The 18,266-nt window shown below is 43.0% G+C and overlaps 1 protein-coding gene across 1 annotated transcript in view; it reads right to left on the reverse strand.

Annotated features, from left to right (window-relative positions):
• The window catches only part of agbl4 (AGBL carboxypeptidase 4), a 250,051-nt gene that overhangs the window by 222,458 nt on the left and 9,327 nt on the right, over positions 1–18,266 (reverse strand). The window contains exon 3 of the mRNA XM_071920501.2: positions 6,787–6,911. Within this exon, the coding sequence (XP_071776602.1) occupies positions 6,787–6,911 (125 nt within the window). The remainder of the gene's footprint in view (positions 1–6,786; positions 6,912–18,266) is intronic.

Genomic DNA, 18,266 nt, shown 5'->3' on the forward strand with positions numbered 1-18,266 from the left:
ATGAATGGCAGGGAAATTAAACATGTTGCATAAGTCTTGGTAAAACTGCCTTGAATCAACCTAAATCAACAACAACACTTATGCTATGCAACACTATGCTAAATGAGCATAATTTAGCAAAAAAAAAAGATGTCATTACCCCTTTGACTCCTATTCATTTAGAAGTAGCATTAGTTTACTGATGTTTATAAGAGAACTGTGTATGCAATTCAATTTCACTTTGTTCCTAGACTAACATCACTCTCACGCTAAAGAGCTTGCCTAACTATCACAAAACAGGAATTATCCCTTAAGTTCCTCTCCTCTCTCTCTTCCTTTCCTCTTTTCTCAGTGCGTTCACTGTCTTTCCCCCTCTCTTTTTATTCCAGGCTGTGCCTAGCAACCTTGCTCTCTCTATTCATGGATCTCAAAGGCCTCTCTCAGAGGCCTGCTGGCCTCCTGCCACCACCAGGCTCCAAGTCAAAAAGGTATCAAATGGCACACAACATCCATTTTAGACTGCAAGGCTTATTTTTTAAATGTATATAAATTGGTGCCCTGCAGTAGCAGTTGTGAGTGCATGTGTGTGTGTGTGTGTGTGTGTGTGTGTGTGTGTGTGTGTGTGTGTGTGTGTGTGTGGGTGAGTGGTGAGTGGGTGTGTGTGTGTGTGTGTGTGTGTGTGTGTGTTGACAGTCGGTGGGTAAGTGCATTTATTAAGTGCATGTGTGTGCATGTTTATGCATGTATCTAATCTAAGCAGTGCCAGTGCCACAACTACAGATGTAATCGTCCCCTTCCTCTTTCATGGTTTTGGGATGGGGACCAGAAGCAGAGATGGAGTGGGCTTTGGCAGCATCTCACACACTGCCACACTGCTGGGCTCCGTATGGATGGGCCACTGATGCACATACTGTCCTGATGAGCACGCACACGCCAACACATCTACTGATGGTCCCATGCCAGCACACGTCACAAACTACAGGCTGTTTCACAACATACTGCATGTGAACAAAACCGACAAAACCACATTCACATATCCCACTAACTATCATACAATCTTGACTACAGATTTCTTCTGATTAGAGTATTATATTTAGTCATATAGCCTCACTAAAATATCTGTAAACACAGGGATGCTGGGAGAGATTGGAAGACCATATCAAAATCTAAAACTCAAATATTAGGCAATGTATGTGAGGCGATGTGAGTACCACGCATCGTTTTTTAAGCCGAAAAGTCCCAGGAAACTGTAAGCTAAGAGCTGTGTATGAGTCTGTACTGTTTGAATAAAGAGAATCCAAATGAGATTAATGAAAACACTGTGTCTGCTTTATTTCAAAACATGCCCTTAAGCTCTGTGCCTCCTTTTTAAAGTGAATCAAGCTAAAAATAAGGCAGTGAATTCTGATAAGGAACCTTGCGTCAGCTGAGATAACCCTGGGAAAACTCATTTTGCTATCAGGGAGACAATTTGAAAATTCATTGTGTGCCGTCGTCATATCCTTTTGTCCATGTCATTATGAAGTGATCTGGGGAGCATCAGCTTTGACAATGAAGAAGGATGCCTTGGTTCCCCTTAACAGAACAAGGTCACCTACGATACCCTACGCTCCCTGACACAACTGTCTGTCTGTCTGTGACTTGTGTGTCTTTCAAAAGCACACAAGTCTTTCAACAACTTCCTACTGGGGTTTGAAAGTAGGATCCTAAACTTTCTGGGCCTATGTGGTGTGTTTGAAGTCAAATAATCCCTTTGGCAGAGTCACACAGAAGCCCATTTCTCTCCTTTGGAGACTGCAGTGAGGGGAAGCTTAAAAAGGAACTTCCAAAGCAGAAGAAGACCACAAGCACAGGATACATGCCTATCTAGCCTGCACCATATGCAATAGAGGCAGAGAGGGGGAAAAAGGCAAAGCAAAGGACTAAAAATGACATAGTTAGCCTGCATGTGGAGTCTTTTAGACATGCAGGGTAAACAGACAAGCAGACCTGTTGACGGGTATATGAGGGTGTGTGTGTGTGTGTGTGTGAGGGCTTGCCTGTGTATGTTGCTGGCAGCATGGGTAGACCTGATAAAGTGCCTGTGGCTGAGCAGGAGTCTAATCCTGGAGCTGAGCGTCCAGCAGGCCCTCCCACAGGCAGACCCCCCGCTGTCCTGCTGCGAGCAACTACCAGCAACCGGCTGTCTGCAGCGCATGCTCCTCGCCACACTACGCCAGCCATGATTAGCCCACGCTCATCCACGAATGCTCACCAGAGACCTGCCTGTCCTCCTGTCCCTGTCACTGCTGAAGGACATCACAACACAGACATGGGGGCGGAGGGAGGCGAGGAGCGACGAGGGAAGGGAGGAGGAGACAGAGGTGGAATAGGAGACAAGGGGGAGCGGGGTGTGCTCGCACACTTCTGGGCTCTCGTCAAAGATGACTCCACGGTGTCACAGAAGGGCGGATAAAATGACAAAGCAGAAAAGAGGAGGAGGAGCAGGGGTGAGGTTAAATGTGTTGATCCAGACAGACGTGGCCCAGACAGGCCCTCTACACCAGTACATTGTCCAGAGCTGATGGAGCAGTGAGCTCAGATAAGAACCTCCATTATGCAGTAGTGAGGAGGAGCAGTCCAGGAGTGATGCTGGCTGGCACTGCTGTTACACACCACAACCAGCAGCTGACTTCCCAGAACTGCAGCCAACCTGCTCTATTTAGGATGGGAGGGAAGGGAAATATATTGCCTACATGAACAACAAGTAATTTCTCGTAAATACACCCCTCCCCTCCACCGCCCGCTCTCCCTATACCCTCCCTTCCTGCTTCCTTCTCTTCTGTGGGGAGAAAAAAAATCAATGTGCATCACATCCATTACCGTGCTCTTGTACTGCTCTCTCTCCCTATCTCTCTCTCTCTCTGTCTCTCTCACTCTCATTCAGCATCTCATTCTCCTTTACTTCGTTCTTTTCTCTCTGCATTAAAACAAGACATCAAAATATTCATGCTGTATCTTTCAAACTGATAAGTAAATTACACATTTGGAAAACGTCACATTGCAGAGGACGTTTGCAGGCCTTTTAAGCCCAATTAGACACTATGACACGCGATATCTGACTCACATAATGTTGTACTCATTTGTGAAAGCCCTGGTTCTAGCCTAATCGTATTCTGTATAAAAATGCTAGCTGCATAAATGAAGTGGGATTGGTTGATTAGCGTCACCAAGACACGATCCATAATGGCTCCCAGACAGTTTTAACATCCTCTACTTAATGTTTAACTTAATGTACCATCCAACTTATCCCGCATGACAGATTACATAACATTACTGATGATGAATTTAAATCGATGAACACGGTCTGAAATAGTAAAGTGATGATAGCCCTTTAGGGATTCAAGGTAACACGTAGCCTATTCTGCCTCAGTTCGTCCTCTTTCCAGATTATGGAGAGTAACCGCCCTGCACTGTGCTTTCCCTGGACAAGTGAAGCTTACAAATCACCCCTGCAGTAGTTTGAGGAGTTGAAGGCGCTCGGCGCGAGGTTTTACTGCCTGTCTTCTAAGAATGGCTCCCTGAAGGCTCCTATGATAATAGCTCACAGCCGTGCCCTTCACGCAGCCTGACATCAAGCACACCCCTACAGCAGAATGGAATGGCATATCAACTTACCCAATGGGGGGTCATACCAACTCACCCACTGGTTACTGGTCATAACATAGGTGGAAGCTGAAAGGAAATGGTGGTAGCTCGAACTTATGTGTCAAGTTGAAATTCACTCACAGCTTGGAAATAAAACACAGTACTATTCTAAAGGTCCCATTTTATTCAGTTTTCATAATTTTGTTTTCAAATATGCTATGGCTCAGGATGGGAATGTAAGAAACGCACTTCATGATGTTTTGCAAATAAGTGTGGTTTAGTTAAGTTGAATTTAATTAGTTCAATTGAATGAATTTGAAGACTAAGTCCTCACAGGCAGAACAGTCCACAATGCTGGAGGCTGATTGGCCGACAACACCAGCTCCTCCAATTCAAATGAGGCGAATCCTCTGATTGGAGGCTTTCCAGTGGGTGTGTCAGTTCAAATGCTGTGAATTGGCCTGGTTGGAAAGATTTCAGTAATTCTTCAGTGAGGGGAGCCATTCAAGACCAAGACCAGTTATGATGCGTTTAGTGGAGTTATTGTGAATTGTTTGTCTGTAAAAAAAAAAAAGGTGGATTTTGAAAACACAATAACTTAAAACTCAAATATGGCAACTTAAGGAAAGACTTGAGAAAATGACAAACAGTGATGCATTAATTTGTCTTTTCTTTTATCTGTTCTCTCAGCCAATATATGGAATGACAATAGAGAGTAAGACCTGTCCACACCTGTCATTCGCAAAAAGATCTTATTAATTACTTAATTCACTTTGATGCAAATTAAAACCCTTTTTTTTCATCCCTACTGTCAGGTCAAGCATTGACTTTGCCTCCCTATGGCCCTATCAAAGTTTCTCCTAAAACGCTAACTTGTAGCCACATCAAACTGAACTCATCAAAAGGACAAATTCAGAGTGACACAGTTACTCTATGCAAGAAACCGTTTTCCTTATAGCATAGAACAGACAACAAGCAAAACCAATGCTCAGCACTGCATGGGCGTCACATAACGTCAAATAGTGTCACACGGTCCCAGTCGTTGCAACCTACTTAACCAGAATTGGTCTGGGCTTTGAGGTGAGTGAGTGGTTTGGGAAACACAAAAAAATGAAAGGACAGGCAAAAAAGAGACATCCATCCATCCAGCCATCCATCATAACCGGCGCTACGGTGAAGCCAATTTCCACAAAGCTGCTAAGCTGATTGAGGCAGACCAAATCTGTTTCACCAGCTTACATTCCTTCAAAATGGCCATCTCACTTCCAATATCACGGGGTTTTACTGTTCCCCATTCCCCTGGCTCGGGCTGAGAGTTAGCAAGGCTTAGCTGGATGAAACACTCCAACAGCCCAGTTCTCCCCTGGAACCCACTGATATCTCTATAGCGCAGCCTCTCCCCACATAGCTACACTTAGTTAGTTTATTTACTCATGCCATTATTTTGTCCATCTCTATTTTATTTCTCTGTTTCATTTTTTTGTTTCAAATCACAATGATATTACAACCAAAAGGGCATAAACCAAAGATTTATGTGCACTCGGGCGGTTGTGAGCACACACGCACATCCATGGGCATGCAGATTCTGTACACACACACACACACACACACACAGAGCACCACAAACCTTAGCAAAATGCACAGGCAGCTGTTATCCAGACCTCCTTCTACTGGGGTAGATTAAATTCACACAAGGCCTCTTTGAAGAAGGAAATTGGACAGATAAGAAATAGATTTCTATGAAAGAAGCCTATGAGAGGGCCTATAGAGAGAACTCAGAAGCGTGCAATGAAAATGTTTTTCCACCTGTTTTTGTCACCTGTAGGCTTGTCCTTGCACTTGCACGTGCCACTGTACATACTGTGTCTGAGTGTGTGTGCACATGCACAGCTGTACTTATCTGGAAATCATTTTGTTTGTCTACTTTGTGTCTTATATCCCCCACCCCTCTCTCTCTCACTCACTCTTTCCCTGTCATTTTGCCACAACAGCAAATATCCTGTTGGCCCAGGCTGCAGGCTGCTGTTGCTGGTCTATCTGGCCCTGGGATCGATCCGGCTCCTAGCCGAGGCCTCCCATTCATCTCAGAGCCATAAAATGTGATTAGTGCTGACTACAGCACTGCAGGGAGATGGGCTGATAGGCCTGATAGCCTCGACCAGGCTGGGCTGGGCACACTGCAGGAGACAGCAGCAACAGCATGCTGTGTATTCATCCTTGCCTTGTTCTGCCTCTTTCTCTATCACTCTCTATCTGCTTGTTTCTCACTCTCATCTTTGTCAATCGCTTTCTCCTTCCCTCTATCTCTCTTCCTCCCTCTGTCCCTATATCTGGCCGTCTTCTGTCTGTCTGTCTCTCTCTCTCCTTCTCTCTCTCTGTATGTCTATCTCTCATTTTTGCATTTGCTTCATAGGGCTGGCGAGCTTGTATGCACACGTATTACATAGCAGCAGTCAGACTTAAATGCCAGTAGTTTTCAGTTTTACCTTCTTCTCCTGTCCAAGTTACATTTAAATGACAAAACTGACAGAAAGAGAGATCCAATCAGGATGGATAAAACTCACTACCCCCCCTCCTACCCCCCAGAAGCCACGCTCACTGTTCCCACGCACAGTGTATCTCTGTGGCATGTGACCATCCCTCTCAGCCAATCACAGAGCTCGGAGCTTGCTAGTGGCAGAATTGAGCTCGGAGGCTGTGACAAGAAGTGAGGTAGGAAATAGATAACTGTCTCAGTTCTGAAGGGAAACGACTTGGTTGCACCTTTCTAAAGTGGGTGTTATGGACACTTATTCCAAATGCACTGAGATGTGTTAAAGGAAATTTGGGGAGGTACAGTGGCAGTCAGTTCTGTATTTGTGTTATATGAATGGAAATTTGGGCCAATCTATAGGTGTGCTAATATTACCAGACAGATAATGGCCTTTCACCGATATTAGCATCAGCATATGATCCACCAATAATGCAGCACAAAGATCATCATAAAAAAGGATTTTGGCGCATCCCATCACTTTTGATTAATTTTCATATTTGCACTGTAAGCTGCACATTTACATATACAGTAGATTCTAGGTCTCTGACAAAAAACAACAATATTAGATAAAATCCCAAGATAGAATAAGGAAAGAGGCCATACTTTATGATGAATAGTAACACTATACAACACCACAATATGCTGACCTGTGTCTCGCGGACGTTCTCCACGGTGAAGTTGAACCAGACTCGGAAGCGAGGGTTGCAGGTGTCAGGCCGGATGAAGAGGTCAAACTCAAACTCACTGATGTAGTCAACACGGCCAAGGTTACCTGCAGAGCCAATGAAACAGCTTACATTAGCATTAAGCGGAACCGTTTGGATTCCTCAGAGCCGTCGGGAACACAGAATCACAGTGGATCACTTCCTCTGCTTTCCTCAACGTCCACCATCCATGGACACAACACATTACAGACAAACAGACAGGCAGGCAGTCAGAAGACAAAATGTTGCCATAACACAGCACAGCCCTCATTTCAAATTCAAGCTCTACTTTTAAAGAGAGAGCATGTTGGAATGAGATGAGATAAGTCACTGGTAGCTGTTACTATGTGGCTTCTGTCCACTAACAGTGAATGACTGTCATAGTCGTCTCCTGCCTGGTTTATCACTGTATGTAATACATTTCTCCCCCTCTCCCCACATTGGTAGGGCTCTTTAATCAGAGTGCTGCCTGCAGGGAGAAGTCACTGTGGGGGACAGACAGACCGATAGACAGGGTTGTTCCAGCCATCCATATCTGATAGATAATACACTATCCATAGCAAGAAGATCCAGATGATCAGTGGAGTTATAATTAATCCAATGGGAACAGTCTCCCCTGCTTCCAACTATCATAGCTGTCTATAAGATGACTGGGCGGCAGATGATTACATGACAAGCATTCTAAATATAGGCCTTGTCTGTGTCTTCTGATTTATATCAGGACACACATGTAGTCGAGATTCTTCTGGTGCATGTGGAATTAATGATTGTCAGAGTGACAGCAAAGAGATGGGAAACAAAGTCGGATGAAAATGTGTTAGCCTTTTTGTTGTAGCCGCGTGGCAAAATGATCAATTGACAGGCTGTGTTAATTGTATGCTGTGCTTAGCCTAGGACTTGAGCCTAGTCCATGGAATCAGCTCAATCATTTGAAATACTGGACTGAGATGTTTGTCTGTATAAGTCCTCTAGTTGATGAAGAGTTAACTGGGCAGGCAAAAAGCCAACCAGCGCCACACCACAAGGCTCAACGTCCCTCAGCTCCCTCAGCTCTCTCCATCCATGTAGTGTTGACCACCTGGTGGCAGGTAGCACCATAGCAGCAACACACACACACACACACACATTCACACATTCACACACACACATACAGTACACACACATATACACACAGCTAATTATAGACAGATGGGCTAACCACCACACTGTCAGAGCAGATCCCTCTCCTTCTGCCATCGGAAGGAGCTAATCCACCAGTCAGCTTCCAATACGCACACATACACACACACACACACACACACACACACCACTCTGCTCTGCTCCATTGAAGCTGCCCACAGAAATGCCATCAGCCACTTAGTTTATACAGGACTGCACAAAACTACCAGGTGCTCTGACATAGACAAGACCACCCTTTCAGTTTGAAATTTTCAATTTCAAATTATATTTTCATTTGCAATCGCCTGACCACACAACATGTGACACATGACAGCAACACACAAGGCAGTGAGACAGAAATTGCAAGATGTTATTGTGCAACAATAAACTAATGACTGATCTGTATTTACATTAGAAGCCCATCCACTAACAGCTTCAGCTGCTATCACTAATGGCGAGTGGCGTCTCATTCCAGCACACTGGTGCCTGGGCGAAATCTCTCTCTGCAGACCGCTACTCTGACTGATTAGGGAGTGGCCAGGGCTGTGCTGAAAAATATAACCGTTATACTTTAGCCATTTATTCATCGAGACTCCTTTGATTATTCATTCAAGAAGCCTACAGGAAATAAGTAAGTTCCAAAAACTATGAAAGGTAGCAAATCTCAAATTTCCAAGTCAAGGAGGACAAAATACTAACATTTCACTTATTTATTGGCTCATATCACAATAGAAAAAGAGCGTTTGAAACACTCTGAAGAAGGCTCTGTGCCGAAACACGTAAGCGTTTTTCTATTGTGATATGAGCCAATAAATAAGTGAAATGTTAGTATTTTGTCCTCCTTGACTTGGAAATTTGAGATGTGCTACCTTTCATAGTTTTTGGAACATGCTCTGGGTTTTGGGTTTAGCACTCCACTGAGAATCCCATTGTTGAAGCGCAACCTCCTTTTCCAATTCAGGAAATAAGTAAGGTTAGATATAGACAATGAGGGAAAGGGAGAGACGGGTCTGATGGAGGGAGAGAGGCAAGCAGTCTACAGCTTAGCAGACACAAGAGGCAAAGGTTTATAAATGACCTTTACCATGTCAAAATTACATGAACCGAAGAAGATTGAATCGTGTATGTGCGTATGTGTGTGTGTATGTGTGTGCCATGTGTGCTCTTGCATGTGTGTCAGAACATGTGTCAGAACATGTTCTCTTCTTTCATTCCTTCCTACCTTGCTGCCTTTTTTCCTTCCTGCCCTCTTTCCTTTATTCTTTCCATCTCGTTTACTTTGCTGCATGTGTAAAGTACTTTGGAACACAGCACCATGAAAATATTTTCAGAGGAAAAAGTACAAAATATACAACCAAAAAATGACCTAGTTATCTCTAACCTATAGGCAGGCACATTTTAATGAGCATTTCACAGCAAACCTGCTCTATAGAGCTCTGCATGTGGCTGCGCTTGGCTGTGCAGTGGAGAAGCACTGAATAAAAAAGAAAAGAAAAAAAATCAAAGACACATCTGTTAAACAATCATGCGTACTTATCAACAAGCTCATATGGTACGCACAGTGGCTGGCTGGCTAAGAAGTGGCAGGCAGGCGGGCAGGCAGGGACTAGCTGGTTGGCTGGTTGGCAATGCAATCCGGAGCCATTGAAAGCAGATAAAGCCAAGAGCAGGCTGAGGGCTGAACCAGGCCCAGCTGCAGCTAGCACTGACAGAGAGAGGAGATAGAGAGCGGAGCAGCACCTGTTCCAGACAGATGTGTCGTCGAATCGATCATCTCTCATACCAACATCACAGCTATTTTCACAGCTAACGCTGCCAAATACCACCTATTAGACTAAGTTGATAATGGCCTCCAAAGGTCATCTCACCCAATACAGTGTGGCTAACACTGTATTGGGTGTACTGTTACTGTATTTGACGGTGAGAACACTAACGCTTTTGAAGGCACTTTGGCCATTTGCTTGAGGATATAATTTGTTAGATTTTAAGCGAGTAAAATGCCTCTTAACCATTATCAGAAATCAATAAATTGATTAATGAATCTCCAGTGTGAAAAGTCCCGCACATCACTACAGAAATCATTATTCAATCAACTGAAAATCAATTGAGAACATCTATGCTCACTATTGAAAATCTATTGAAAATGTCTATACTGGACATCAAAACATGCATTTTGAAATGCATCAATCTTTCTCCCGGGGGGATGCAGCTAAATTGCAATCACACAACATGTGTAAAGATATGTTGTTCAGCCAGAAGATGGTCAGTAGGTAGCTAAAACACTGTCAGAGACAACATACACAAACAAATATCCACTGGAGGCCACATTTTCCTAAAAGCTTACAAGCTGTGACTATAATTTACTAGTCTGTTTTCACTGCATGCTCACAAAGCAGAAGGGGTATCACAATCATTTCTTACATTTAAAATAAAAAATAAAAAAGACTCACATACTAATTACCAGACCAAAATGGAAAAACATAACCCGTGGCTGCCAGCTGAGTGCACAGTAAATTCATACAAGCATAATGCATACAATTTAGAATTAATTGGCTGTAAATGAAGCCAATCTATCTGTCCTTACAGGAAATCACCCACAGCAGAACTCTTCAAGAGAAGAAAAGTGTGATGAAGGTAGTCAGGAAGTGTGTGTGTGTGTGTGTGTGTGTGTGTGTGTGTGTGTGTGTGTGTGTGTGTGTGTGTGTGTATGTGTGCGCGCGTGTGTGCAAGGTACAGGTATATATTTAGGTTCAATTCACAGCAAACTAAGTAAGTAAACTAAATTTGATTAGAGGGACAAACTTTAAGCGATCAAACATAAAATATTCTGAAAACAGTATTTTCATTCTTTGATCTGAGTGTCTTCTTTCGAGTTTCTACTTGAACTGAGAGAAGAGAAGTGGAAACAGCTCTGCCTTCCCATGGAGCTGGCTCCATCACACAGAGATCTGTAGGCAGGTTAGCAAAGCAGCACAAAGCTAGTGAAAGCCTCTCTCACACTCTCCTCACTAGGGGCTGGGATTCAAAGGGAGCTCTTGGTTGGTACACAAAACCTTTCTTTTAAGGGATGCATATTATTTTAAATTCAAACAAGGTTGTTTATCAGTCTGCCAATACATATATATATAAAGTAGAGATGGGACGATATATCGAAATTCAATATATCGCAATACAGAAATGTGACAATACGTATCGTGGGACAGAAAAATGAATCACATTAGCTACATTTTTTTCTGCTGTAGTAATCACAAATGAGATGGAGATATTTTTCCTTTTTAATGACATTTTAAAATTGTTTACATTCTAGCAAGCCAATGCCATTGCTAGAGAGATTTGTGCCTCAGAAATAAAAATAATTCGGCATTGAACTTTTATTTATAACATCGTATCATGGTTATATCGAATCATGAAGCCCATATTGTGTATCAAATCGTATCATGAGTTAAGCATATCTTCCATCCCTAATATAAAGTTTTAACTGCTTTTTAATTGATATTTCCTATTCCACACACTTAAACAACAACCTTTTTATTTGTAATTGATGCAAACCCCAAACCAAATATGGTGAATACAAACATGACAAGTTAATGACCAAACTTTTACATAGGAGGCAGATGCACACGTGAGACAGGGGCCAAGCAAGCATCTCTCTGTCTCTGGTTGTGAACCGCCGCAGCACTAGTGACAGCCAGCAGCCATGGGCGGTTGGGTTATTGAGCCTGATGCTGGAGGGTCTGACGTGAGAGATGGCTCCAGCCTCAAGGTTAGAATTACATGTTCAGCCCGCGGAGCAGCAGGGATATGACACGCCATTGATCCCCGTTTTAATTTTATGGTGGCTACCTCCAGATTCAAACGCTTTAGTAGGCTGGTAGCCTGGCCCTTTTAATCAATCCCATATCATTTAGTATTTAACTAACATAAACGGCCAACTGATCCCTCTGAAATCCCCTCTGAAAGCACTAAAGATACAACAGATAAAACACAGATAAGTTATTCTGAGTCTTTATCATGTTGAAAAGCTGTGCTCAGTATGCTAGATCCGTCATTAGGAAATCTGTATTTTTGTTCTTTATGAAACAGACAGACTACATTAGACTTAGAGAAGCTAATGAACTACACAGGGAGAAAAGATGAGAAAGAGGGAAAACGACAAAATTTCTAGTCCTTGAGATCTCTTGCATAATTCCTCTTGAGCTTTGTGTCTCTACATATTCTTCTTCAGTTGTGTCTTGGCAGGTTATGTTGAATATCAATCTTTGTCCTTGAGGGAAAACTAGTGCAGCGTTTAGACATTAACAAATTGGTTTTCAACAAACAGCTTAGCCCTACTGGTGGTGCAGCCCACCCAGACACAATGCTGATTCTGAACAAGATTTTACACATGACAGCCTCTCCTTGAGGAAAAGCCTGAACAAAACTCTCTCTCTCTCTCTCTATCTCCTTCTGTCTCTCTCTTTCTGTCTCTTCTTCTTACATGCGCACTAAAAGATCGGATGAAAATAACAAAAGGTGAAATTTTTCTAAGAGAAGTAGAAATCACAGCCATACTTTGAATATGCTGAAAACAAAAGTGTCAGTAAAATGGGAATGGAACCTGCATCATTACACAGGGCCATGGGCAAGTAAACAGGCAGCGGGCATGAGGTGGCCAAGTGGACAGTCATTCATTCACACATGGGCTCCCAGAGTGTGAGTCTGTGTGTGTATGTGAGCGAGAGAGAGAGAGCGAGCGAGAGAGAGAACTGGAGAGAGAGAGCAGAAGAACATGGCTAATGTAATCCCATTACGGAGGTACAAGAGGGAGCAGTCACAGTGCTCAGCCCACACAATGGGCCGGCCTGCAGCCTGTAGCTATCCACTGGATGGATGGTTTCTGCCATGCAGATGGATCATCGTACAGCAGCAGGCCCGCCTGCCTCAGGCCTGAGGTGGAACTCACTCACACAGCCAGCCATTAGAATGGTAATAGGCAGTTGTTTTAAAATGAAATCAACTGTGTGGTTACAGTGCTTCCTACTTAGCAGCAGTGTGGGCTATCATATCCTAAAATGGTTCATAACATTTTCACGCATGAGTTTAACCACATAACTTCCGTGTGAACTACGCAATTGTGTAGCTGGGAAAAATGCATGGAATATATTTGCCGTTGGAATTAATCAGGTGTTTCTAATAGCATTTAGTTTTGCTGCAGCAAAATTAACAGCCTCTAGATGAAAAATCATTTGCCTGCAGTGTAGGCAAAATTGAAAATCCATTTTCAATGCTGACCCGAATAGCCTAATTCATAGAAAATCATAACTCTAGGTATTATAATTCAAACTTTACACACTAAAATTTAAAACACCCCCCTCCCCTCGCCACACACACACTCACACATACACCTACACACACACACACACACACACACACACACACACACACACACGCACACACACTCACACACACACACTCACACACATATACATACACATACACATACACACACACATACACACAAGATGATATCCCCCATTTCTTTTGGCAGGCGTAGGCAGGGCCTAAATTGTGTTTAAACACCAGACTAGAGATTAAAAGAGTGCTGTACTGCTGAGGGAGAGCAGCCGGGCACCTTTTTAAACTTATTTTTGCTATGTGTTCCATTTCATTATTGGAAAACACATCAGTTTTCCCTCCGGCTGCTCTGCGGTGTGAGGAGGATTCCTGGACACAGAAGAGGAGGACTGATAAAGAGAGAATTGATTCCAGCCAGCAGCAGCAGCAGCAGCCATAGTGAAGGTGTCTCAGTTTAGACCTGCAGCTAAACGTCTGGCTTCTCTCTCTCTCTCTCTCTCTCTCTCTCTCTCTCTCTCTCTCTCTCTCTCTCTCTCCCTCTCTCTCTCTCTCTCTCTCTCTAGCTGTCTCTCTCTCTCTCTCTCTCTCTCTCTCTCTCGTCTAAAGGCAAGTTGTCACCGAGGCAACATCAATCTCCTGCCTCATGACTTCTTAAAGCCTGCCTTCTCCCCCGATGCCTTATCACTTCATCTGCAGGCAAGATTAAAGAGGTCACCTCCAAGTTTCCACAAACTAACTCTCTAACAGGTATACCAAACTGCAGTCTATTCACTACATCTGTTAAATAAATGAATGATAGAGAATAGGAACCTAAATGAGGAATTATTTAACTATCTATCTTACACATTTCTAACAACATGCAGCCTCTTAACTTTTTTGTCTGCAATATTCTCTCAATATAATGACGCAACTTCAAATTAATTTAATACCTAAAAGAATCTTGTCTGATGTCCTATACAGTCCCAAACACACAATAACTGATTGTGTATTCATAAACATTATGTGGAAATTGTCCTGAAAATAATGTTAATATAGAGCAAAGAGAGGATAAGAGCAGACAATAAGAGGAGACAATAAGGGAAAAAATCATATCGTTATGAGTCCATCTATGCTCCAGCGAGCTCCTCGTTTCAATATAGATGAAGAAAGCTGGGCCTGAGGACAGCAGAGAGATATTCAGCAGCCCGCACATATCTGATGATGTACAGGCCTGCCTGCACATTCTAAAGAGAACACATTTTCTAGCTAGCCTTTTATAATTGTTTTTTTTTTCCTTCCAAAAGGCCCTAGAGCTAGACTGGTATGCTCCATCTGAAGCGGCTGGTGTAGTAATGGGTCATAGTGATGCATTCTTACTGGGACTGGCTTAATTGTATTATCAATCTCATCCAGACAGTGCTTCAGCCCCACAGCTCTGGACACGTTACTGTCAGCCGCTCTGCATTAGCATGGGGGGGTGAACCATGAGGAATTGCAATCTTCACTTTCATCTGTTTCTCAAGCCTAAAATGGTGGGCTAGCTGGCTGGCTAATGTTTTTTAACAGAATCTGGGAGCTGCCATCCCTTGGTTCTCATTCTGTCTCTGTCTATCTGTCTGTCTGTCTGTCTGTCTGTCTGTCTGTCTGTCTGTCTCTGTCAGTTTCTGTTTCTCTCTCTCTCTCTCTCTCTCTCTCTCTCTCTCTCTCTCTCTCTCTCTCTCTCTCTCTCTCCTTATCTTTTGCTTATGGTGTGTCCTGTGTGTTGGTGGCCACTGCCGAGAGTAAATACAAGTCTGTTCCAATTTCATGCTATCTTTTAACAAGTTAATTATGTGGAGCCCTACAAAGGATGAGGACAGAGACAGAAGGAGGGGGCATTGGCAGAGGGACAACTGCCCAGGTCTGCTTTTTGTTGTTCTATCTTGTTTTGTTTCTTCTTCTCCAAGCACTCTCCCTGCTCTCTCTTCTCCTCTTCTCTTCTCTATGCTCTCCCTATCTCCCTCCCTCCCTCGTTTGCTCTCTTCCTCAGGAGTAATCTTTCCAGTGGCTCCAGTGGTGGAGGAGAGTTTGGAGATAAAAGCATGGGGAGCTGAGGGGTCCTTGGCAAGCCTAAGGCAATGAGAAGGTCAACAGGCCTGCTAAGAAGGGCTGTTATCATCTTGGTAACATGTTATCGGAGAGCCTGCAGTAGTGCTTATTTACAGTTATTGCTCCCTCTGGGTGCACACTTCAGCGCCTGGGGCTGATTGCTCTGTAATGAGTTCAGGAACACAGGGAGCCAACGCAAGAAAAGAAGAGAAACAAGGGAGGCTAGAAATCACTGGCCAACAACCAATAGGTCAGCAAGAAAAAATCGAGGAAGAACAGAAAAAGCTGTTCATTGGAAAATGCAAGAGGACCAGACAAAAAGCAAGTGAACTCTACTAGCCAAGACAGTTCTTCTCTCCAGTGCCTGCGCCTTGCCATTCAAGAGCAAACAAATCACCCCAATTGGAGAGGGCGGCAGTTCCTCAAATGAGGTACAACCAAGTTAATCCAGTACAGCAGTAAATGGCTCTTGATCTGCAGTCGGCTATATTAGTTGTAAGGAAGAACCACCGATCGCTCGGCCTTAAAACAGTCTATTCCCATCTCTGATGTCCAGAATCCCTCTTGTAATTTAGTTTGCCAGTGGTGCCTTTTCTGTATTTATTTGCTTGACCTGTCCGGTATTGTGTGTGCTAATCAGATCGGTCCATATTTAACGGGCTGAAAGGTGAAGTGGTAAGAGTGAATCCGGGAGTTGAGCAAGCCAGGAGAGAGGATGTCTGCAAATCCCAGGGTGCTTTTTCAACCGTCAGGAGCAACGCAGAGGAAATCTCTCATTGTGAAACAGCTTTTCAATCTGGGGAATTACACTAAGTGCTGCTACTGTCAATGCAATGCCAGCTTTACAGAAAGAGAAAAAAAGAAAATGAAAGAGCAGGAAAAAGGCAGTGCTGAATGCCATTCAAAAGGCTTGGCAGAAGATCAAGGGTTTTTTGTGCAATCACTCTGCCAGGCACTGTACCCAAGCATGGTGCAATTTACTTAAGAGAAATTAAGCAACAGAGCAATAAATATATATGACAAAGTCACAAAGTACAAAGAAAAATAAGATTTTTTTCTAGTATATACCATAAAAGCAAATCCATCCTATGACAAACTAATCCCTATTTATACCATCGGATATGGGAGATTAAGAGACATAATTTGGTAATTCAATTTAGAGACATAATTCATCAGCAAAGGAGAGCGCAGGGAGCTTTTTGGGACGAAGTTTCTTCATCACGGCAGGAGGTTCCAGATGATGCCAAGTTCATGATGCAGAGAAGATAAGTGTTTTTTATTGGAGAGAAACTACTCCAACCCAGATTTCCTTTAAAGCTGTGACAGGATTCCCAGATCTAAAGTTAGTTCAAGATAAACATCTACTCCTATATTCACAGTGGGAGTATATAGCCACATCATAAACTGGAATAAATAAGTTTAAAATACAGTCAAATTATAAATTGTCCTTTTGCAAAATGCAAAATATTCTTCACTTATGCTTGCCAAACCTCTTCTGATCCTGATTTTGATTCTGAACCACTACAAGTGGACACAACAGCTTTTTAAAGAAAAATATATAGTATATATTTTTAGACTGAGGCTACACAAGCATGAGTGCTTCTAAGAACTAGAATATACACTATTTTAGTGCCTCTGAAAACTAGAGCACGTTCCAACTTGTTCAGTATTAAGTCTCGTTTGAAATGTCCAAGGAAAGAATTCCTGATAAACAGTGCTGGCCCCCGAGGAGTGCATTTCAATATTGTTTACTTTGAGCAGTAGGCCTACAAGATAGCTGCCTGGATTCAGACCAAAATGTATTCTATCAAAATTCTGCTCCTGTCAGTATTTCGCCCTTCACTTTATAAGCATATTCTGTACATGAATTTGTGATATCAAACAAACCCTGACACATCAATGAAGCTCATCTCAGAGAGAGGTTTTCTAAATAAATCAGCAGAATAAACACAGGCAGCTTAAAAAACATGAACTGGTAAAGCGTTACAAATCCTCGCCATTTTCCCAAACTGCACCCTCTTGCCTGGGATGAAAAATGACACGTCTGCTCTGAAACTGTGTTTATGGCGTCAGGAATTGCTTGGAAATGAATTACTCCATCATTGGAGCCTTGTGCGCAAGCATCACTAGTGCAATGCAGAAATCTTGTCGCAGTCATTTTCACTTAAGACATGGTTGTATCGTTGAAAGATGCTGGAGGCAGGCCTCAAGCCAATGGATTGTGATGTTCCAAAGTACATTCTTTAGACTGGCAGTACAGAAAATACCCTAAAGCTGTAATTTAAAAACAACACCAAAGTTAAACCTGTTTGTGTCACACTTTCAATAAGAATGAGGCAACAATATTGCCAATTTTTTGTTGATGTTACAAATGGGCTATTTTTTATACCCAGTGTCTGAATATTTTCCCCTCAACCTTTCCAAATCTCATAGCCACACCTTGTATACAGTTGATAATCAAATCCCTTTAATTCTCTAAATTTCCAAAACAGCTTGCTGCTGCTAGCATTTGGTGACATTTTGAGAAGACGAGGTGTCGGCCGGGTCCTCCTGTGTACGTCTTGTATCAGCGCCATCAACAATTAACTTACAAAACATTGAGGTTGTTTGTACTACGTCCTGGCAGAAGAGGCATCTCCGACCAGAGCAAACGAGCCCATGTGTTCCCTCACTGATTAGACAGGACCATGTGCAACAGGCCCGAATGTCAGACAGGATTATCGCTCTGTTTCATTTGCTCTGCGTTTCACACAGTCCTCCTGATATCACTTCCCACCTACCATGGCGAGGCACCCTGGCAAGCCACTACAGAGCCGTGTGATAAACTCAGAAGGTTGTTGTCTGCAAATATTATGACTCTCAGA

Source organism: Centroberyx gerrardi, chromosome 9 (assembly GCF_048128805.1).
Source record: "Centroberyx gerrardi isolate f3 chromosome 9, fCenGer3.hap1.cur.20231027, whole genome shotgun sequence".
NCBI lineage: Eukaryota > Metazoa > Chordata > Actinopteri > Beryciformes > Berycidae > Centroberyx > Centroberyx gerrardi.